General features: G+C 37.3%; 1 protein-coding gene across 2 annotated transcripts in view; it reads right to left on the bottom strand.

The window, feature by feature from the left end:
- Positions 1-2,232: 2,232 nt before the first annotated feature.
- SLC41A1 (solute carrier family 41 member 1) overlaps positions 2,233-23,193 on the bottom strand; it is a 34,691-nt gene continuing 13,730 nt past the window's right edge. Inside the window, exons 4-11 of one of the 2 annotated variants that reach the window (XM_034414398.3) lie at positions 19,884-19,955; positions 17,958-18,102; positions 17,724-17,870; positions 13,572-13,719; positions 12,653-12,732; positions 10,188-10,322; positions 8,889-9,040; positions 2,233-5,380 (exon numbers count right to left, since the gene is read on the bottom strand). In XM_034414398.3, coding sequence (XP_034270289.1) covers positions 5,195-5,380; positions 8,889-9,040; positions 10,188-10,322; positions 12,653-12,732; positions 13,572-13,719; positions 17,724-17,870; positions 17,958-18,102; positions 19,884-19,955 — 1,065 coding nt within the window. In that variant the 3' untranslated portion in view covers positions 2,233-5,194. The remainder of the gene's footprint in view (positions 5,381-8,888; positions 9,041-10,187; positions 10,323-12,652; positions 12,733-13,571; positions 13,720-17,723; positions 17,871-17,957; positions 18,103-19,883; positions 19,956-23,193) is intronic. The other variant, XM_034414399.3, reaches the window with a different exon arrangement.

Here is a 23,193-nt window from a genome sequence, read left to right as displayed (position 1 = left end):
TGGGGCCAGCCAGAGATGGCATTTGCCGGTTCTTCAAACTACTCAGAATTTCCACTACCAGTTCTCCAGAACCTGTCAGAACCTGCAGGATTTCACCCCTGCTTCTTTTTAAGGCTATGCCTGCATACCAGGACAAAAAGGAAGTCATGTTCTCCTGTTTACCCTATGAGTCCGCTCACCCTAGTTTATATCAATTTCATTCATTATACTCTGTACCTTTCAATGCTGGCAACCTCTATCCTTTTATCTTGACAATCTATGGTATTCTTATTCTTGACACATCCATGTATTGCTTCATCCTTATTCATCCTCCCCCCCCCCACCCATGGACTGGCATATTTTTAAATTTTTTCTCCAAGTGGTGGAATCCTACTTTCATTCACAGCCATGCTGAGTGTTTTTTTGATAAATCTTTTCTCACACCTCCTCACATTTGTATTATTGTTTGCATTTTCCCACCTTTTGTTTATTTGGGTTACAATGCTTATAGCCTAACCAAAGGGGGGGGTATATTAAATGTATTTCTATCATTAGTTATCATGCCTCTATCTTGCCACAATCAAAACAACTCTCACAGAATACATAAGCAAAATTATCCATGGTTAGCTTAATCCAACAAATGATAACTGCCCTGCTTCTCTAAAAACTTAAAGACACAATAGCAAAAGCAAAGAAAACATATACATAGGAAAAGGGTTTCCAAAACACTTAAAAGATTTTTAAGTTTCTGGAAAACCAATAAAGGGAATTGAAGAAATCAAAATGATAATGAACAGTAGTAATAATAAATTAACTCTTTCCCCAAGATGAATGCCAATAAATCTTAGCCAGTGTTGAAGGCCACTTGAAATAAAACTGTTTTTTAAGATCTTCTAAAAACAACAAAATACTCAGCTGTACAGATCCCTGGGGTGAGATTTCCAAAACTTTCCATAATTCAAATATATTTCCTAAACTAATCTAGCAGCCGCTGAACAGCTACTCAAGATTGTCTGGGTCATGGAAACACAGGAGTGTGTTGCCTATCCTTAGTTTTTGAAATATTTCTAATATACATATTCACAGGATTTAGTGTGCAACACTTTTTTTTATTATTTTGAAGCTTTACAGGGTGAAATCCCCTATGGGGGAGCAAAGTTCTTTTTTTGTTTAAATTTTTAAAACATAACCATTTTTGGCTCTGAGCATTGAGACCATGTGAGAGGATTCTGAGATATTGCCACTGGAAACAGATCTAAAGTTCATAATCCTTGGTCCTTAGCAACAAAGTCAGAGTCATACAAGCAATAGTTTTCCTGTTTGTTAGCCATAAATGTCAGCAGGTCTGTTATCCCTTTATACCTTGCCCAAATAGACTCTAAGACAGAAAGGTAGATTAAATTGCTCTTTATTTATTACATAAGTAGAGAGAGCACCTCACTGGCCACTCAGCCAAAAGAGGAGCAATTTACAAAAGGTGGAGAATTACTTTACATATAGGTCAAACATACTTACTTTGGAGTGAGTTCTTTCATTGGTTAAATCATTTGACACATCTCTTGATGTAGTGTATATGCACAATAGCTCTAGCATGTAACATCCCATAATTTCTTGTTAATGTTAATGAACTTGTTAATGCTCATTTATATATTCAGGCGATGTGGTTTTTCCCTTATAACATGTTTGTAAATCAGTAAAGTTCAAGTCAGTGTCCTTGGCAGCTTTGAACCAGTCCTTATTTGGGGCTGTACATTTCACATTCCTAACTTGCTTTATTCTTAATCTACTAGAAACATTAATAAAAGAATTTCCTAGATACTAAAAACATTTATTAAAGCTTGGCTACCTCTGCTACTGCCATCACCGTGACACTATATAGGTCCAAAAATTCTCAATTCCCTTGAGAAGTCCATAATCCTAGGAAATGTGGAAAGAGAAGAGTGTGACACAGACGTCATGGAACATAACCACTCAATCATAACCTGAGCAGAGGGACATAATCTAAGATATGTAAGTTAATTTGGATAAGGTGTATTTTTCTGAGGTTTTAAACAACACTCACATGTGTCTCCTCCTTTAAATACGGTAATTCCTAAAATAAGCATGTAGTTTGGAAATAAAGGACAAAGCGGCCAATGAGTAAAACTATAGGAAACCAATGTGGCCTAGTCTTTTTGGCTTATTAATACAAAGAGCAGCTAAAATGTCAGCTACAATCTTTTGATAAAAATGAAGGACCAAAAACGATATAAATAAATGTAAATATTTATTTTACCAAATATAATTTATCAGTTAAATTGGCATTTGTCAATTCAATTACAGCAACTATAAATAAGGAATTTGTTTTCTTTGTTGAGTAAAGGTATAAACCAATAGCTTAATTTTCATTTGCAGCCAAGTTTAAATATACATGCATTTGAGTGCAACTCATGAGTATAAAATTATTTTTTTACAACATTCTGTTCATACACTTGCACTTTGCTTCCCACCTTACCACTGTCAAGGCAATTCAGGGATCTCATCCAAGCAGCACAAACATTTCAGCTCTTGAATGAAAGAGACTAAATTTAACTAGGAGACATACATCTGTTAATGAGATCTAGTGACAGATATTAATCAGAGAGAAAAATGTTTATGTGGTATTATACACATATATAAGAAAAGTGCCTAGAGTGTTAGATGAAAATGAATGCATCCAACTAGACATTTAGATAAGGTAGATGAAAGTTCTTTAAAAAGCTTACAACTTAATGCTTAAGATAGGATGAAACCTGTACACTTTTTTGAAAGTAATTAGTAACTTACTTGGAAAAAGTCCATTTCTTAAGAAGAAACTAAGCATTTGCACCTACTGAAATCTGAAGAAACCTCACAGTATCAATTCTTGTATTCACAGATGACAGGCAAGAACAGCATCTTCAGCCATATCCATTACTTCCAAATTACTGAAGGCATCATGCACACAGAAGGATTAACTCACAAACAATTGAAGCATGAATTTGAAGCCTCCCTTGATGACATATTAAAATATGGTTATGGCAGCACCCAGGTTGTAAACTAAAGTAGGTCACAGGATTATCCTAAAAATAGTTGCAATCTACATAAGATCCTGTGGAATATATTGAACACAATATATTATATTCACTTCCACTCCAAATTTTAATTTTGGTAAGTAGCAACCACATTGTTTTGAAGGAAGACTTGCAGGAAAGCTGCTGTTACATTCCAGATAACAGCTCGTCTCCAGCAAAAAAGACTCAACACTTTTCTGAAAGCCACAAGCATTTAGTTTCATTACTTGAGCAAGTTTAGGACTGCAACCTCCCAGGCAACCACAAGAAGACAGAAAAGAAATGTTAAGAAGTTTAAATGTTTGTTGCCATCTGGTGGTTCTGGATTTTTGCAATCCGTATCTGGTAGCCCTATGCATTTTGAAAGTAGTAAGTCAAACCTAGGACATTTCAAGGGTCGACACTGGTCCATCCCTCCTTACTTACTTCAGCTTTATTGGTAATTAAAACAAGTATTCGAAAACAATCCTTGATTATAGAGAAGCCGAAACAAGAGAACTTTTAATAAAACAAGCTTTAATAGAGTTCTGCGTTGAGGAAATGTATATGATTAGTGAGTCATATACAAAAGAGGTAGGTGTCCCAGCAATTTTGGTTATATTGTTGAGTTCAATATCAAATAACATACAGCACAATAGGCCTCCACTCTCTCTGGGACAGCACAGAATCTTAATTTGCATTCTTGAATAAAATGAAAAAGATCCCCCTTTCACATCATTTTATGCAACTAATTTGGCATTCCCTATTTAAATATTTTGAGCTACCTATGCTCAAGCTCCATTTATACAAGCAAAATAGTGTGATAAAATAAATTCTAAATAACTCTATAGTAAGAAGAGTGTATTTCATATCAAAACTCCCTACTTACAGAACCTGATATGTTGCTTCCAGATTCAATTGCTATCCAAAATATCCAAATTATGTGATTGCAGTGTGGTTTTTACAATTCTAAGACTTAATGTCTTCTTAATGTCTCATTTTTCATGAAAAAATATATAAAATAAATGTCATTTCTTCAGATTCATAATAATAGCATTTATATATTTAATGCAATATTACAGATGTTCTGATGTTTGACCTAGAAAACAGAACTTATGTTGAAAATATTGGATTTCGCTACCATGCAGGAGCTACCTGCCAGTTTTTATAACTACACTATACAGACAAGACAATGTTTGTATACTTATCTAAACTTCAAGATAAGACTATGAAATGTATGTGTGAGGAGCTTTAATTTCTAATTGTATTTCATGTGAAGGCTTTTCAAAAGAACCAACTCCATCTTGACATTACAATGCATCAGGTCAACTCTGGGAAACATCCCACAAATTACTTTAATAATTTTATTTGAATTCTGTAGATTTGAGGAAGTGCTAAACACTTAAGAGTTGCCTTCAATTGTAGTATCATGATTTGGCATCAAAACATTAACAAGCGTCTCAATCACATATATTGAAAGTTTTCAGATCCATAAAGACCTGTCTTTTGGTCAATTAGATTTATTATACTATCAAGGATAAGCAAGGAGGGGTATGTGTGTGTCCAAAACACTTCATCTATTTGCTACTACCTGATACCAATTATGGTAACTGATGAAAAATATCAGCCTAGTTTAAAAACAAACCAATTACCAGCTGCATCTTAACTATTCACATACATATGTTACACAAGTGATAGCCTTGTATACCTAGTGTAGCGTTTTTCAAGCTTGATAATTTTAAGATGTGTTGGCTGGAGAATTCTGGGAGTTGAAGTCCACACATCTTGAAGATGCCAAGCTGGAAAAACACCCATCTATGCCTTAAGTGGGTACAGATGGAGGAAGGTGGATTGCTTTAAAATTTGTTGTTCAATTTTTCTCTATTATGTCTATTATATATAAATAGTTAACCATTTGAAATTGCACTTGGTGATTGTCTTTATACATTTTCTTCTTCTTTTGTCCTTCTTAAAAACTAATTCTCCTGTACACACTTGGCTTGAAATATAAACCACATAAAATTTCCCATTGAAAATAATGAGAATCTAGTATCAAAGTTAAAGTCCCAAAGAACGACAAAGGGTGGCAACAAAGCTTCATGGGGGCAGGGGAATGTGACTGAAGGAGATGAACTGAGGACTGAAGAAGCTGAGGAAGGATGCTGTTAGTCTCCAACATCAGTATCCCGATCACCAATTAGCCAGAGGATGTGGAAGCTGAGTGCCAGGAGACCTGTTCCAAGCAAGTCACCCAATGCTGTCAAATAAGGTATAGAAAAATTGTCCGGGTCCAGGCCTCGACCCCACATCCAATGAACCATCCAGTCAGCAATGTAAAGAAGAATGAGAACCTGAAAGGCACAAGCATAATGGTCACATTAGCAATGACTAGATCCAAACACCAAGGCAGATGTAAAGACTACTTTCTATAGTCCTCTATATTACTTCAACAGTGGGAAAGGACCTTGTAGAATTCAGGGATGTCAAACTGGCGGCCCCTGGGACAGATGCATCACATGCAGGTCACACCCACCCCGGCTCCACAAAGGCAAAAAACATCACCATATGTCGCAATACGTCACATGACATGATTGAATTTTGCACCTGTGTTGTAAATGAACCGTGGTGGCACAGTGGTTAGAATGCAGCACTGCAAGCTACTTCTGCTCACTGCTGGCTGCAGTTCGGCAGTTCAATTCTCACCGGTTCAAGGTTGACTCAGCCTTCCATCTTTCCGAGGTGGGTAAAATGAGGATCCAGATTGTTGAGGGCTATATGCTGTAAAGTGCTTAGAGAGGGCTGTAAGACACTCTGAAGTAGTATATAAGTCTAAGTGCTACTGCTATTGCTAGATTTCTCCATCGGTACGGATCCATTAATGATTAATTCTGTCTTCTCTGGTGGAGGGCAAAATTATGGAATAAATAATTATTATACTGTAGTAATAGAATATAGTTTAGGAAAAAATGCAAAACATGCATTTCTTACTTTACTTTCTTTTATAAAGAAATACAAAATACATTTATTTTTTCAAGCCGTTTAATAGTGCTGGTTTCATTTCTCTTTTTTTAATCAATTATATTTTTTTAAAATTAATTGTATCATATACTATAAAAGATTTCTGCACCTCCTGGTCCTGGGGACTTTCCATTTTTAGTGCTGGATGGGGTGGCACTGCAATCAGGGTGTGTGTCACCTGGGGGTCCTTCTGGACTCATGGCTGCTGATTTATAAAAATGCATGCAATTCTTGTAGCATTGATAAACTTGGGAAAGAAATATTTTGAGTTATTTTAGATCATAACTTTGGTTGATATATATACGAGTAGTCCTTGACTTACAACAGTTACAATGACACTGAAAAAATGACTTATGACCGTTTTTCACACTTACAACCTTTGTAGCATCCACAGGATCTTGTGACCAAAATTCAGATACTTGGCAACTGACTCATACTTATGACCCTTGCTGGGTCCCAAGGTCTTTTGCAACCTTTTGACAAGCAAAGTCAATAGGGAAGCCAGATTCACTCAACAACTGTGTTACTAATTTATCAACTGCGGTTATTCACTTAACAACTCTGGCTAGAAAAGTCGTAAAATGGGGCAAAACTCACTTAACAAATGTCTGACTTAACAACAGAAATTTTGGGCTCAATTGTGGTTAAGTCAAGGACTACCTGTAAATACTACAGTGAAGAGTATTGTAGATGGAATTATGCTTTTTCTGTTCAATAGTGGACAGAGAGATCTGCTCTTGAAAGGAAGGCCCAACTTCAGATGTTACCTCCTAGATGACAAAGATGTTTTTTCTGACAAGTGTTTCAATAAGGTAATGACAAAAAGAGCTCAAGAGAGATACTGTATACATCCCCTCACCAATAGGTTAACTTAAGAGCTGATGTTTGAGATTGCTTTTCTCATTTTTCCTCCTATTCTTTTTCTTTTCCGTCTTTGGGATGTAAGCCTGCAAGAGGGAGTTAATATTTTTTCACCTATTGTACCTAATCCCTTGGGGACAGATAGTTTTTGGAAAGATAAAAATTTCATAAATAGATACATGCTGCGAGACGGTAATAGCAGTTGTATTCAACTTGCTATTACACCTCAGCAGGCACTATCTAAAAGTTACTATGACACACTTAAAAGTTCTAATCCTTACAGGCAATTGATATAGAAACAACAGTACTGCCCTAAAATTATACTGTGTCCCTGGAATGGGCTACAGCCCACTGTTCGAATTTTTCAAATGCAAGCACAACAGAGTCCCTGGATGAGCTGTGTTTATTAGCCATATCTACTGTTTTTTTTAAGAAGAGCTATGCCTTGCTTTCTAAATTTTAACTCAATTGTGTATTAACTTCAAGATTTAACAATCACTTCCACAGGCACGGAAAGCCAATTTCAACCAGAAACATCCTGGGACAATATCACCGTCCTCCAATGTTGATGAAGAATCATGCAAAGCCAAGATCCTACTGAGGCAGCTCAGAGTAATTGGCCTCTCCAGCATCCATTGTGCAATATCTATTCTATTTGATGTGGCAGTTTACTACCAGGTAGACAAAGGAAGGCATGATCAAGGCAGAGAGAAGCAATTTATGTAAGAGTGCACTGTGTGCTTCACATCCCTGCTCCCTGCAGGCAATCTAATTTTTACTACCACTTGGCTATGAAAAGTTGAATACAAAAAAGGGGAAAATACTTCCAGTACAGAGGAGTATACAGCTCTACTTCTAGTCTCACACGTATTCAACATCAAAGCTAGCATTGTACCACATGACACATGCAGTTAACTTATATAAGGAATATTAGTGCCTCAGAATAAATTACTCCTTTAAAAACTTGGATTGTAATTTTATTGCATGGCACTTCTAAGCTCAACGAACACAACTTCAGACTGTACTGATATATTTTAGCCTCATTTCTGGCAATTTAACTTTTTTTAGTTTGTTTACAAATAGCTCAAGCTGGAGACCATACCCAATGCACTTTTCTCCTGTTTTCCCCACAACAACTATCCTGTGAGGTGGGTAGATCTGAGAGTGAATGACTGGCCCAAAGTCACCCAGCTGCCTTTCATGGCTAAGGCAGGACTTGAACTCACACTCTCCCACTTTCTAGCCTGGTGCCTTAACCACCAGACCAAACTGGCTCTCATATGCATTACAAATTATCTTAACTTATTTCAAGCAAGTTTTGCTACTTTATTTCTGTATTTATTTTAGTTAAGGTGTAAACCTTGCCTCTTAAGAGCTTAAGATGTTGTAAACAGTGCTTTTTCCCTTAATAGTACACAAGATATACCCAAGGCACACATACGCAGTTGCTAAAGATCAACATCTGGTCCAAAGATTCAGTGAGTTTCATGGCTGAATGTGGACTTGAATCTGGTTCTTCTCAGTTCTAGTTCAAAACTATAACTATACTACTACACTGATTCTCTTTTTTACACTGCAGTGTAATGGCTGCAATGCAAACTATGTCGCTACAGAACTTAACATTGAAATCTGAAACAATCCTTGAAACCCATGATAGACAAAAAAAAAAAAAAAGAGCCCATTGACAGGATGCTCTCAAGGAAATGGATAGATCGTTTTCTGAAAAATAACTTTGCCCTTCTGATTATCCGTATGTCTCCCAAAGTGAGTAGAACCATTAAAAGCCCCCTTCCCCCATCATGCTTAAAAATATGTCAAAAACATTTGGCCCCACTCTCTCTGACACAGCAGGGGGATAAAATCTGGCTCCTGACCCAAAATAATTGCCCACAAATGTGGTAAAAGACACCTTTCTTTACATCTTGTCTCGTCTTGATCCCCTCTGACAAGATAAGCCAGGCAACTGATGACAACTCTTACCTGGAGAAGTGCTGCGGTCATGTAGAAAACTATAAATATCAAAGTGAGGGTAGTGTGGCCTCCCTGCATGGAGCTGATGGTGTAAAGGAAAACCAAATGGCCTGGCACAACCAGAAGGAAAAGCACCCGAGCAGACCGGGAATTCACATCTGCTGATGAGATGGATAAAGTTAAATTGACATATGCTACTTATGAAAGGAAACTTCTCTACGTTGTTATGCCAGCCTCTGTTTTAACTATAAGTTGGAAAATGTACATTCGTTGTTGGGACTATTTGTCAGAATTGTATACTATAAAGAATATCCTACCATTGTAATTTGACAGTGTAATGTATTTCATTGAACTCTACAACTAAGACCTATGCAGCTGTTATCCAAATCTTTCTGTAAGAACTGGATGTTATGCCTCCAAAAATGGGCACCAAATGTTGGGTAGCCCAAGAACAATGAAAAATTGTTAACTCAGGCAAATTTATTTGCTTACTCCATATAGGTAGTTTCTTGACAAACTAAACTTATACTATCATACTATCAACCTAATGGAGATACCCTGGGAGATTCTAGGGCAGTGATGGCGTACCTTTTAGACACCGAGTGCCCAAACTGAAAGGTATGTGCATGAGCATGTGCCGAGATGCGTGTGCATGCACACATATGCAGCAGAGACCCAAAGACCAGCTGGCTGGTGAGAGGTGGGGCATCCCAACACGGAAATGTGGCAAGAGGTAAGATCTTTTTTTCCCATGAACTTCTGTTTTGTTGTTTGCAGGGAAACAGAAGCTCATGAAAGAAACCCACGGAGTTCTGACCTGGTTATCTATAGCACTTATTCTGGTTATCTATAGCACTTAATCTTAGTTAATTGGATTTAAATTAGGTTTACTCAATTGGGTTTAAAGACATTGCATTCTATTGTAGCCAAGTATGTTCTTGCTATGTCCTTACTAACTATAAAAGCAACGTTGTTCCTTTATTATTTTTCATGTCTTATATACTAATCAGTGCAATCTTTTGACTGAAGGGCTCAATTCCAGGCCTTCAGTCCTAGGCCAATTTAAGGCCTAAAATGTCAGTCTGTTGTTAATTCATTTAACCTTTCACTGAGTTGAGCTTTCCCATGTTCATGTTTCTTACTTTCCATGTTCGCACTGTAACTCTATCTTCATTTCTTGCACGGCAACATCAGCAACTACATGTCCCAAAGGCTTTAATCTAGCCATGACATAAACTTCCTTCCTTCCTTCCTCCCTCCCTCCCTCTGATTCAAAGAGAAGTATTCAAACAAAGCATGTTTAACTACCTGAACTGAAGAAAGTGCTACAGGGACTTGGACACTTGCGGGGGGCTATCCCTGAATTCTCTCCAGGCAACCCACTCATATGGAGATAAGTGGAGATGCGGCTAGCCTGGACAGCCACCAGATTGCCACCAACCCCTGTAAGAAAACAGAGACAAAATATGATCAATTGTATTGGTGCCAGTGATTCCTCAGCATCAATTTCTTCCAGAAATTCCTTCCATACTTGTGTACAGCAGACGATTGGCACAATCTGAAGCTGATCACCATCACTTCTTATGGGAAGATCTACATTATCTTATAGGAGGCACATCCAATTTCTACTGTGGTTCCAACACTGTGAAGTGCAATACCGTATCAGTGATGGACAGAATTCATGGTTGAGTGTTTCAAAATAATAACGTAATTGGAAGATATGTTTTACAACTATTATGCCATTCACATGAAGAGAATACAAATGGACCCATAGAAAGAGAGTTGGAGATTTCTGCAAGGTTGTATTAGTATTCATTTCCTCTTATTTAACTTTTTGAATCTGCCAATAACCAATTTCTCCCCAAATAGATCACACTTCTATTAAGCATCTGTTTAAAACACAAGGATCACCTAGACTACCTCACTCACCTTCAGACTGGCACTTTAATGTATGAACACTTTTCTAAGGACTTAAAACTCAGTTAAGGTGGCATTGACCAAATCATTTCGCACATAAATAGCAACGCGTGCTATGATACAAGCCATTGGAAGAAGGAGAAAACTCCCCAACTTTAATTCATTTTACAAGGTATTGATAGAATTTACCAAGAAAAGGGGTCCTCATTTAACAACCACTCTTTCAGTGACTGTTCAAACTTATGATTATACTGAACACGTACAATTCTACCAATCCTCTGACCAGTCCTCAAAGTTCCAGCACTCATATATCCTCCTGAACACGTGATTGTGATCCAGGCGCTTGGTACTTGGCTTGTAATCATGTCACAGCAAGCCACATTCGCATGATTAAGATTTCTGATGTTCCCTGCTGGCTTCCCACAAGCAAACTCAATGAGAAAGCTGGCAGAAAATCAAAGGTCAATCATTGGAGTCATTTCTTAATGACCCATGTGGTTTTTTCTTAACAATGGCAACTAGGACTGCTATCAGTAAGTGGTCTCACGTGATGTCATTTTTTATGGCAGCATAGCTTAGTGATGGCAATTCCAGTTCCAATTGGCATCATAAACCAAAGACTTCCTGTATTAACATTTTAGTACAGGTCATTCACAAATATCAAACTGCTACATTAAGCTAAGATAATTAATCAGGAAGCTATATTAAATTTTTCTGCCCATGTATACTATTAGTCAACATGGTAACCTCTTATATGCCATTCTCTTTTGATATCTTTCTTTTCCCGCCAGACTTTTATTGTAATAGTTTTGATTACGTTAGTTACAAGTTACGTTCTTCCTCCCATCCTTTTTTTTTGCTTTAATTTATATGCCGCCCTTCTCCGGAGACTCAGGGCGGCTTACAATGCGTTAAGCAATAGCCTTCATACTTTTGTATATTTATACAAAGTCATCTTATTGCCCCCACAATCTGGGTCCTCATTTCACCTACCTTTGAAAGGTAGGTGAAATGCCCCCTTTCAGGTGAAATGTATCCTGCCCCCAATACAAATCTTTCTGCCGTTTAATTAAGAGCATGAGTTCAAAAGTATGTGCAAAAGCATTGTTACATGTAAGGTGTTATATCTGGCACATAAATATAAGATCTCCAATTGTCTTAGCAATGTTCTGTCTCTAGCCCCCTTTTTATTTTTAGATTTTTCATTTCTTTTAGGAGCAAAAGACAACATACACAATATTCAGAAATCCATGTAGTCCTGATAGTGCTGCAATTTAATAACAAGTTAAAACTCCTTTATTCCAAAATGCTTTTGATCCTAGCTGATAGCGAGTGTCTATCTTGAATTTTATTTTTGCTTTTTTGTATATGGTCAATTCCTGCTTTTGATATTCATTTCTATTTATTTATCATGTTTTTCTTTGATATTGTATATTTCCAGGATAGGGGTGAGTTATAAATACTAACTATATATATATATAGTTATATATATATATATTTATATATATATATATAAACCCTCCTCCCCTTTTAACCTCACAATAACCCTGTAAGGTAGGTTGGAATTAGACATTGTGTCTGTCCATCACCTAATAACATACAGCTAAGCATGGATTTGATCCTAAAGCTTCCCAATGTAGTTCAGAATCCTAACCATCATGCGTCACTGGCTCAAGAAAGTTGAAGAAGTTCCCAAAGCTGCAATTTCTATAGTTACCCATGGACTAGATGCAAGATAAGTCATGTGAGTTTTCATTCCCACAACATACAGGAATTGAGTATTTAATATCCCACTATCTCTCTCACCAAGTGTTAAATATCTTGAAGTTGGTTGTTTAAAATGAAGAACAGCTCACCATTTATAACAGGAGTAAAGACTGCCATTCCTGCAAAATTTGGATCTGACACAGTTTTATCCAATATCAATCCTCCAACGCTGAAAAAAGAAACATTGAAAAAAAATTGGAAGATATAATAGCCAACTGCACGAAGGAATTACTGGTACAGCCTCAAAAACTTGTTTCTTATTTTTTGTGATGCTTGGAAAATATTGCTTCTGACAGCTAAAAAGAGGCCGGGCCATGTGCATAAGTGAAGTGAGTCAGTGGGCGCCATCCCCCCCTGAAAATAAGACCTGGTGCCTTTTTTTGGTGGCAAAAAAAATAAGACAGGGTCTCATTTTCGGGGAAACACGGTACATATCTGAATATCTCCCTGAATTTTAAAGAATTTTTAAAGTACATTAGGTCTGCCATTGTTGAAGGCATTGAGGAATCTGGTTAAGAAAATATCTCTGAAACAATGACCCAAGGGACATGGGTGATCTAGTATACAATTAGTATACAATACAAATACAGAGCTAGGCTAAATATGGAAATGAAATAATAATTATATATCTAAGTGGGCTTTTTAACACACTTCAACCTTCAAATGGACTCAAATATGTTGAATCAAAAAAAATTCAAATTTCTGTTTTGCCTTTTCAGCTCAATGAGCCCAGGATACCCTATCATGAAGGGGGGAGGGTACCCTTGCAATCTTCAAGAGCCATGGTGGCACAGTGATTAGAATGCAGTATTGCAGGCTAATTCAGCTCACTGCCAGGAGTTCAATCCTCACCAGCTCAAGGCTGACTCAGTCTTCCTTCTGTCCGAGGTTGGTAAAATGAGAACCCAGATTGTTGGGGGAAATATGCTGATTCTACTAAACTGCTTAAAGAAGGCTGTAAACCACTATGAAGTGGTATATGAGTCTAAGTGCTATTGCTATTCATACCTGCTAATTGCCATGGCAATGATGACTGGTTCCCAGCCAGAATATAGTACCTCCTGGGTTGCTGGATTCCGCTTAGCAATGATGATCCAGAGGGGTAGCAGTGCAACAAAAAAAGCACACACCAAGGGATTCACATAAGGCTTGTCTTCTAGATAGAAAGAAGAACAAGGATTTGAATGAACAACCAGTGCATGGCAGATGCAGCAGAACAACAAAGTGGCAAGTGAAATATGTATCATATTTTACCTAAAGAAGACGACAATCATTCCTTTTTAGCCACAGGCAGAAGAGTTTAAGGTCAATACACAAACTATCTACAATTTGTTTTAATGAACGTAGATTCCTAAGTCTATACCCCACACCTATATTTTAGAACTTCAAATACTGTCCCTACAGTATATGTAAACAAGATACTTATGTAGTATAACTGCTATTGTCTTAGCTGAAATGGCAGAAATAGCACTCATTTTGCAATTTGCACAGACAAGTTTCCACTTTGTGGGTTACTGGGAGATTTATTTATTTATTTGTCCCTTCAAATCAGCATGGTCTCCTAGTAACTGCTTGGACAAATCCCTGCAGTTTTCCTGGCAAGATTTCAGACATGGCTTGCCATTGCTAGTTTCCTGGGGCTGAGACAATGACTGGGCCAAGATCACCTAAGGTGGGACTAGAACTCACAGTCTCCCAGCTCCTAGTCTGCTGCCTTAATCACTACACCAAATTGTAATTTTTACTACTATATGGTAGCTATGCAACATTTCAGATTTGATCCCAAAAACCTGTTTCAGAAAGCATGATGATGGAAACATTTCACTCCTTAACTTGCTGTGGATGCTCCGAAGATGCTGATTTACAGGCAAGTACTGTTGTGCTTGAGCACATCCCCATTTCTCCAGAAAGGTGAGTAGACAGGTAATGCAATGCTAAGATTGCCCCTTGATATGCAAATAATGCGATCTGGATAGTTTTCTCTTTCCATTAGGGAAGATCTCAGAAGTGAGAGGCAGGCAGGCAGGCAGAGAACATTTGCTTCAGTTGGACTAATCCTCCTGTCTAAGATCATTACTAGGGTACCAATTGCTCAATGAGAAGAATCCCAGAAGAGACAAAGAGTCAATTGTTCTACATAAGGTAAAGGTTCCCCTTGCACATATGTGCTAGTCGTTCCTGACTCAAGGGGTGTGTGTGCTCATCTCTGTTTCAAAGCTGAAGAGCCAGCGCTGTCCGAAGAAAACTCCATGGTCATGTGGCCGGCATGACTCAACACCAAAGGCGCACGGAATGCTGTTACCTTCCCACCAAAGGTGGTCCCTATTTTTCTACTTGCATTCTTTATGTGCTTTTGAACTGCTAGGTTGGCAGAAGCTGGGACAAGCAACGGGAGCTCACCCCATTACGGCACTAGGGATTCGAACCGCTGAACTGCCGACCTTTCGATCGACAAGCTCAGCGTCTTAGCCACTGAGCCATCGCATCCCTCTTGAGCCACCATGTCCCTCTACATATACAGAAACAAATACCCACATTTGTAATAAACCTCCATTATTAAGACTGATATTACTTGTAATATATGCATTATACTATTTCCTCTAAGGGCAAGCAACATCATGTCCAAGGAGTAAAAAACAAATAAGGAAGGCATGAGATAAGAAAAAGACATTAAATAGATTTACATAATAATAATAATAATAATAATAATAATAATAATAATAATAATAATAATAATAATAATAATAATAATAATAATAATAATTTTATTTATATACCGCCCTTCTCCCGAAGGACTCGGGGCGGTGTACAGCCAGAATTAAAATATAAATATACAATATCATAGTTAAAATTTGGCCAAATTTTAAAACCCAAAATTAAAACCCAATTTAAAATCATTCAGTTAGACAGCCCCGCCTGTCGGAACAGTAGGGTCTTGAGGGCACAGCGAAAGACCCGGAGGTCAGAGATGTTACGAATATCCGGGGACAATTCATTCCAAAGGGCAGGAGCTCCGACAGAGAAGGCTCTCCTCCTGGATGTCGCCAGCCGACATAACTTGGCTGACGGTAACCTGAGGAGTCCCTCTCCTCAGGGTACATCATCAATATGTTCACCCTGTTCATATCTTTCCATCTTTGAAAATTATACTTGTTTCTACCATGTGCCAGTTTGGTGTAGTGGTTAAAGTGCTGGCCTAGAAACCAGGAGACTGTGAGTTCTAATGAGAAATGAAAGGCATGAAAGCTGGCTGGATGCCTTTGGGCCACTCTCTTTCAGCCCAACCCACCTCACAGGATTGTTGTTGCAGAAATAGGAGGAAGGAGTATGTATGTATCGCCTTGAATTGCCTATAAAGTAATAAAGGCAAGATAAAAATCTAATAAATAAATACATTAAATATGCACATGCCACTTCCTTACCTTAGGTTTAAATTTGTCACCTCTCATTTTCTGAAGATCTAATCAATTCCATTCATCAGTTCCATCTAATTATAACTTTCTCATCTTCTTCCTTTGGGTGTATTCATTCTTTCATATATTTGTTTTGTGATTTGAATACACATACATTCTCTCTAAATGACTGAACCAATTCAACAAATGTCTTTCATATTTTCTTTCACTTATTCATTAAGCATCCATTCACTCCTGACCTTCTTTTTGTTTTATCACACACACACACTTCTGAAGTATCCCATTTCTACTGCATTCAACATACTGTTATATATCTCATGACATGTACTGGAGCGACAGAAAATTATATGTAGCTATATCATCTGGATAGAGATATTTCCATAAGTTCACGCACCCAGCCAATGTAGTTCTAATATCACCAGAAACACTGCTTTATATATGTATCTATTTAGAAGAATAGACATATCTATTTAAAGAAACAAGGAGTCTTTTTTTCCCTTTCTATCATATGTTTCTCAGTGGACTTTCTAAAGAGCAAAATCTAGTCTGGACACCCCCTGCTTAGCATAAAACCACAATGTACTTTCCAAAGTTTCTTCACAGCCAGCCTTTTCCTCTTATATCCTTTCAATCAGAATTTTGCCAAATATTTTTCCAGGTTCACTTAACAAGCTAATCCACTGTAATCCACCTCTTGCTGTTTTCCCTTTCTCTGGGAAACATTTTGCCATATTATACAAAAAGAAATGACAGAAAAACTGCCACAATATTCAGGCCATATTTGAAAAAAACCACACATATACATCACTATGCAAACATAAAAGCTACTAGGTTGAATAATAGGATAACAGAGTTGGAAGAGTTTTTAACTCTAATTGAACCTTGACCACATGGAGTGATAATTGATAGAGTAAATTCAAAGAAAGAGGGAATGGTAGTATCTTTCCAGTGGAGCAAAACTGTTTTTTTTTTAGTTATTGTATACTGCGTGATGGAAAAATTCAAAGTTCTTCACCAGCAGATAATCTGGTATATTACTTAGTATTTTATTAATATCTTTAAGAATTATTACTCTATCCAAAGTCAAGAATAAAACAAAACAAAACAAAGCAGAACAAACATAGGAAGACCAAGATATTTATATGAACAATGCTAACATTCTTCCTATCATCAGACATAAATCCACATATGTATTACCCACTACTCAAATTATACAGCCACTCCATAAGAAACTGTATTTATTTTTAGCATTCTTTAGTTGTTCCATTTATACCTGCAATCTTCCCATTGTTCACTGTTCTTGAACACTAGCATTTACAGCTTTCATTTCAATTACAACTCCAACATAATACTCTTGCTTCCATAGAGATATTTGAAATTCTTCTTTCATCATTCCCTTACTTCACTTTAATCATTTCATCACATTTTTCATTCCAATCCTTTTGCTAGATCTTTTTCAACTCTTTACCCACTTCCAACACAATTCTTTATTTTCATCAAAATTACTCTGCATTCTCTCTGCCTCTTTTATTCATAGCCCTTCCTTGCTCTTTTTGATTACTTTCTTTGCAACTACTTTTTTAAAAGACACATCATGCAATATATCCCATCCATCCTTTTTTCGGCAATCATCTTCTTATATGCATTTTTCTAATCTCCTGCCTCTTTCATTCACCACGCAACCCTTTTTCATACTTTCAACGCTTGGAATATTTCCTACTGAACAATGTAGTCTTCACAATCTTACCCAGTTCTATATAGAGGCCCCAGCTAATCCCAGAAAGCAGAGCCAGAGTAATGAGGTCACCAAGACTGGCAGCAATAGGTGTAGCCACATTGTCAGGATTGATACCCATCTTTCTGGAACCAATGATTACGCCAATCATGATCATGCCTAGAGCCCATAGAAAGGAGATGTTAGGGTTACTACACAATGAACTGCAGATGAAATCTCTTTCTCACAGAAGCTTTTATTTCTTACCCAGAACAAGGGAGGCAATGAAGGCAGTGGCCACACTACTGGCACAAAGGAGAATGGCATGGCCAACACTGAAGTGTCCATCTGGGATCCAGCCAAATATCACTGCAGCAATTGAAGCCAGAAAACCAACAACTGTTGCTTGAACCTAGAAAATGCAGCCATGTTTATTTGCAAGGAAAACACAATTTCTTGTTTATTGATTAGAAAAATATGCTGCTTGATTAATCACATACTAGGTAGCTCACAAAGATAAATCATAACAACCATTATTAATAATAAAATATAAAAAACAATACAGGTAGTCCTTGACTTACAACAGTTCATTTAGTGACCGTTCAAAGTTACAATGGCACTGAAGAAAGTGACTTATGATCATTTTTCACACATATGACCATTGCAGCATCCTCATGGTCACATGGTTTACATTTGGATGCTTGATAACCGGTTTATATTTATGATGGTTGGAGTGTCTCGGGGTCATGTGATCATCTTTTGCAACCTTCTGACAAGCAAAGTCAACGGGGAAGCCAGATTTGCTTACCCGCCATGTTACTAACTTAACAACTGCAATGACTCACTTAACAAATGTGGCAAGAAAAGTTATAAAACGGGGCAAACCCCACTTAACAAATTTCTCACTTGGCAACATAAATTTCGGGTTCAATTGTGGTCATAAGTCAAGGACTACCTGTATACAGTATCCTGTCATCCAGTTAAAACCCATCCATGGAAGAAAACTACTTTCACTGATCTTCTAAAGGAAAACTTAGGGCCAGGGTACTTACGGGACCGCCTTCTGCCACCAATAGCCTCCCACCGGCCGGTTCGCTCCCACAGAGAGGGCCTCCTCAGGGTGCCGTCGGCCAGACAATGCCGGCTGACGACCCCCAGGAGGAGAGCCTTCTCTGTGGTGGCACCTACCCTATGGAACAATCTACCCCCAGAGATACGAGTGATCTCCGACCTTCGGATTTTTCGTTGGGCCCTAAAAACTTATTTTTTCCAGTTAGCCGGTCTGTCTTGATTTTAGGGTTAGTTTTAAAATTTTAATATTGATTTTAAATTGACAAGTTTTAAATTATGGGCCAAATTTATAAATTATTTTAACTTTATTTTTTAACTGTGATGTTTTGTATAGATGTTTTTATCTTGGCTGTTCACCGCCCTGAGTCCGAAAGGAGAAGGGCGGTATAGAAATTTGAATAAAGTAAGTAAAGTAAAGTAAAACAGGATGGGGCTCAATCTGATTCTGGGAGTCAAGCCATTCTATTGCAAAGCTCATCCTTGGAGTCCCAGGAGGCATTGGGGTTCATCATCTTACCCAAACTGCTTAAGACAGAGAAATTCTACTTATAAAAAATGGTTCCCAACATAAGAAAGGTCCAGATTATTTGAACTGCACCTGCTTACCATCTACTGGCAGACCGTGCTGGTTCTGAAAGATAGTTGTTACTCTATTGAAATAACAGTTCCAGTTGCAGTTTCCAAGTGATCTTCAGTGGCAGCCTCATGAAGAGCAAACTGCATTCTCACTTACATGGAACCATTTCAGAGACTAGCAAATGTCATTCTAATTGTGGTGACAGACGACAAAAAATTTATTGGGTGTCCTAGCTAAGTCTGCCTCGACACTGCTTCAAACCGGTACTTCCTCAGGCTCCTGCCATCACTGATAAATCATGATTCTTTTGCTGAGTCACAAGAAAGGATTCAGAACGGTCTTCTATTACACTTTAACAGAAACTTTTTCTAGGTTGTGGCAGTAGCAACTGCCAAAAGACTGCTTAACATTCTTTGGAATGGATGACTATATGACAGATGTATCTAGAAATTGCCCAGTAGTAGAAAACTGGGATTTCTCCTCCCCTACCAGTTTTTTTCCCTGCCCCCCTGTCAGGAAATAGTGTCAGCTTCTCCAAAATTCACCTGTATCAGAGCCATGTTCCCTATTATCATCTTCCAGAGCTCTTTTGGTGTGTCCATTTGTCCTATGTTAGCCTACAAAAGAGAGATAGATTAAAAATAAATAGATGAAGTGATGCTTCCTGAATTATTTAAAATTTATTCGGTATGATAACCACAGAAGTATTATGAATAGGAAGATAGACTCATCATTATAACTCTAGATTTACTGCTTCAGCAAGTGTCTTGCTCATCATATTCCTTTTTAATGTAGCTTTTATTAAATATTTTTTAAAAAAGATTAACAACTGATAAAATATAGAATAAAAAAGAAAGGGGAAAAAACAGTGCAAAAAAAAAAATAGAAGTAGTTTCCAATTTTCTTTATAGCAATTATAAGTACAAATAGAAAATGACCTCTTTCTCTATGGTTACAAATAGAATTCTTTTCTATAATTATTTTTTTCTAATCATCAAAAATCATAAATCATATGTTCATTTTTCTCTATTTCATGCAAGATGTGCATAAGGCATTTCCATTCAGCAATAAATATATTACCCTTTCTCTAATCAAGGAATTTAGCAATCTCTGCAAGTTTCATCATCTTCACCAACCATTCCTCCTTGTGGGTAACACTGAATCTTTCCACCTTTGTTTTTAGACAGGATAACTGCAGCAAGATTATTGTAGCATAAAGTTCTATAACTTTTTTTCCAGCTGTTTGTCCATCAATCCAAAAAGAAAAACTCTTGCTTTCAGTTACATATTAATCTTTTAAGATCATCTGAATTAGTGTATATTCAAATATTTCTCTTTTTTCACAAGTCCAAATATACACTGTATGAATATATGCACAAAATATGTGTATGTGTATCTCAAATACAGGTTAATTATTGTTATTATGGCTATTTTTATTTAAAATCATGAGTTCCATACCTCCAGAGCCATCAACCTAATCTCCCAATATTTCAACCAGTGAAATCCTGCTGTGTTATTGCTTTTAATGGAATATAGGCTAGACTAAGATAGATGGATATGTAGACAAAACCATTAAAGCAGCCATCAACCATGAATCACATCCACTCTACAATGGCATGGTGAAGATTTAATATTCAGCCATAACAGCTTGTTATTGGCTCAGCCTGGGTGAACTCACTATGGCCATGTATAGTTCATAATGGTTTATTAACAAGCCATGATAAAATATAATGGCTCAAGTACATAATCTTAAATCAAAATGTAATATGAATGTATGAAGATCATCAGGACAGGAGCAGCACTTACTCATGGGAGTAATAGGACAATGGGACAATGTTACATTAGTGACCTAAGAAGGATTACCAGACCTTTCTATAATTCACCTTTTCACATTTATGTTTGCCCGTCTACTAGGCAAACTGGCTCTTTGTCTCATTTATGTTTCTTTCATGTTTCACCAGTACAAACAGAAAAGAAAACATCACCAGCAACAGAACTGCTACCGAGGAAAAGACACATAAAGCTGCTGGCAGGCCCAAATCTGGCAAGGTCCAAAGAGAAAGATAGGACACAAGTCATTCAGCTTACAAAATTGTATTTAATTCTACTGTTGAATTTGGCTCAGGGATTCCTTGTTCTCTTGTAATTAGGTTAGTGATCCACATAACTTGGCTACTGGTAAAAACAAATGTTTAATCTCCTGTACAGGATGAATGTGTTCTCCTTTCTTAAGTAACACAAGAAAATTATTTTGGAAGTGTTAATGCACATAAAACGAGAACCTGGAAGCAATTCTAAGCTTCTTTTGCATACAGCATAAAGATCAAGCAAACTGATTTTTAAAAGACGCTTCAAAATACTTCTTATGGCTGTTGAGCTTCCCTTGGAAGGCTTTGATTAAGAGAGTTCATGTAATTTCAACATACATACTTAAGTCCTTTCAAGGGAGAAGAGATAGTTTTCGAAATCACAACTTACTGCTAGCTCAAACTCACAAAACCTTATTGTGAATAAGAGCAACACCTTTGAATCCCACGTGATGTAATTGGTAAGCTAGAAGTCATTCTTCTTGCACAGACTTCAACGCTGAGGAAGCATTCAGGTCTCCGTATGGGGAATTCCCTCATACAACACATGAATGCAGTAATAAATAGCACATGCCTTTCCCCCACCCCCATGGCAGAGGCAGAGCAACAAGAAGAGGATGAGAGAGAATAAAAAGCTTTGTTTGTGTCCCAGCCAAGCTCCTCTTGCTGCCAGCATCTTTCAGCTTTGCTGGAACACAGCAAGAGGTTCAGTGATCAAACTGTGACTCATGTTCCATAGAAGCACAGCTCCGAGGGGGACTGAGGAAGGAAACAATTCTCAAGTCAAGGTCAAATAAGAAACAACTGGAGAGTTCTATAGTAGGTTTAAGGTTATAACATTTGTACAGGGTAAGCCAAAGCCCTCTCCATAATGGATATCTGGTAACTGCTAAAGAAACAATAGCAATAGCATGATTACATGAAGGAGTCTTCAATGTTGGGAAATATTTTCTGCACTATAATAACCAGGGTAATACATTTATAGGTTCATATGTATTGCACAAAGCTGTGTTTACTTTTAACTATAGGCAGTGGAATAAGCCATGTTTGACAATATTCATATGTAATATTAAGTGATAAGCCATACTTTATCAAGCACAATGACTCAGTACTCACATCATACTTTGCCAAAATCAGACAATCTGTGAAAAATATGAACCTGTTTTCACATCCCTGGAATGACCATTCATAGATTTATGCAGCGTTCACACCATGAGTACAAATTGAGGATGCTTCTTAAAATCAGTGTAAATTAATCTGCTAATTGGGATCATACATTATAAATAGGCAGACAATTCACTGGCCGGGGTCATAATCTCACTAAACTATAACAGTTTTCAGTTAACATATATGATGCCAGTCCCCGTGGCTTACTTAACAAATCACAGCTTAATAACATTTTGACCTAAGCCATGGAAAGCCAAACATTATTACATTTCTATTCCAGTTCTCTTATAGCGTACCTTCAGAACTCTAATAGGCCAGTTGTTTTGATTGATTGCCCTTCAGCATTGGTGTTCATTATCACTGACTGATTGGTATTCCATTTGAACCAAGATTTTGTCCCTGTGATGAAATAATTCCTGAAGCAGTAACCAATATTTTGCTAGATCACTATTGCACAAGTGCGATGTCAGCTAATGATTCCCCATCTAATCAGCTTTCTCTGAATCTATCTAAGTTTATAGCTACACCACACTTTGATTATATTGGTATTACAATTATTAAGTTTTACTATACTTTTTATTGTCGCAGAATTTATTTGTTT

This window comes from Pantherophis guttatus, chromosome 3 (genome assembly GCF_059756535.1).
Source record: "Pantherophis guttatus breed Tessera chromosome 3, ASM5975653v1, whole genome shotgun sequence".
Classification (NCBI taxonomy): Eukaryota; Metazoa; Chordata; class Lepidosauria; order Squamata; family Colubridae; genus Pantherophis; species Pantherophis guttatus.
Note: the sequence above shows the minus strand (reverse complement) of the source record. Positions and strands in the feature narration are given on the sequence as shown.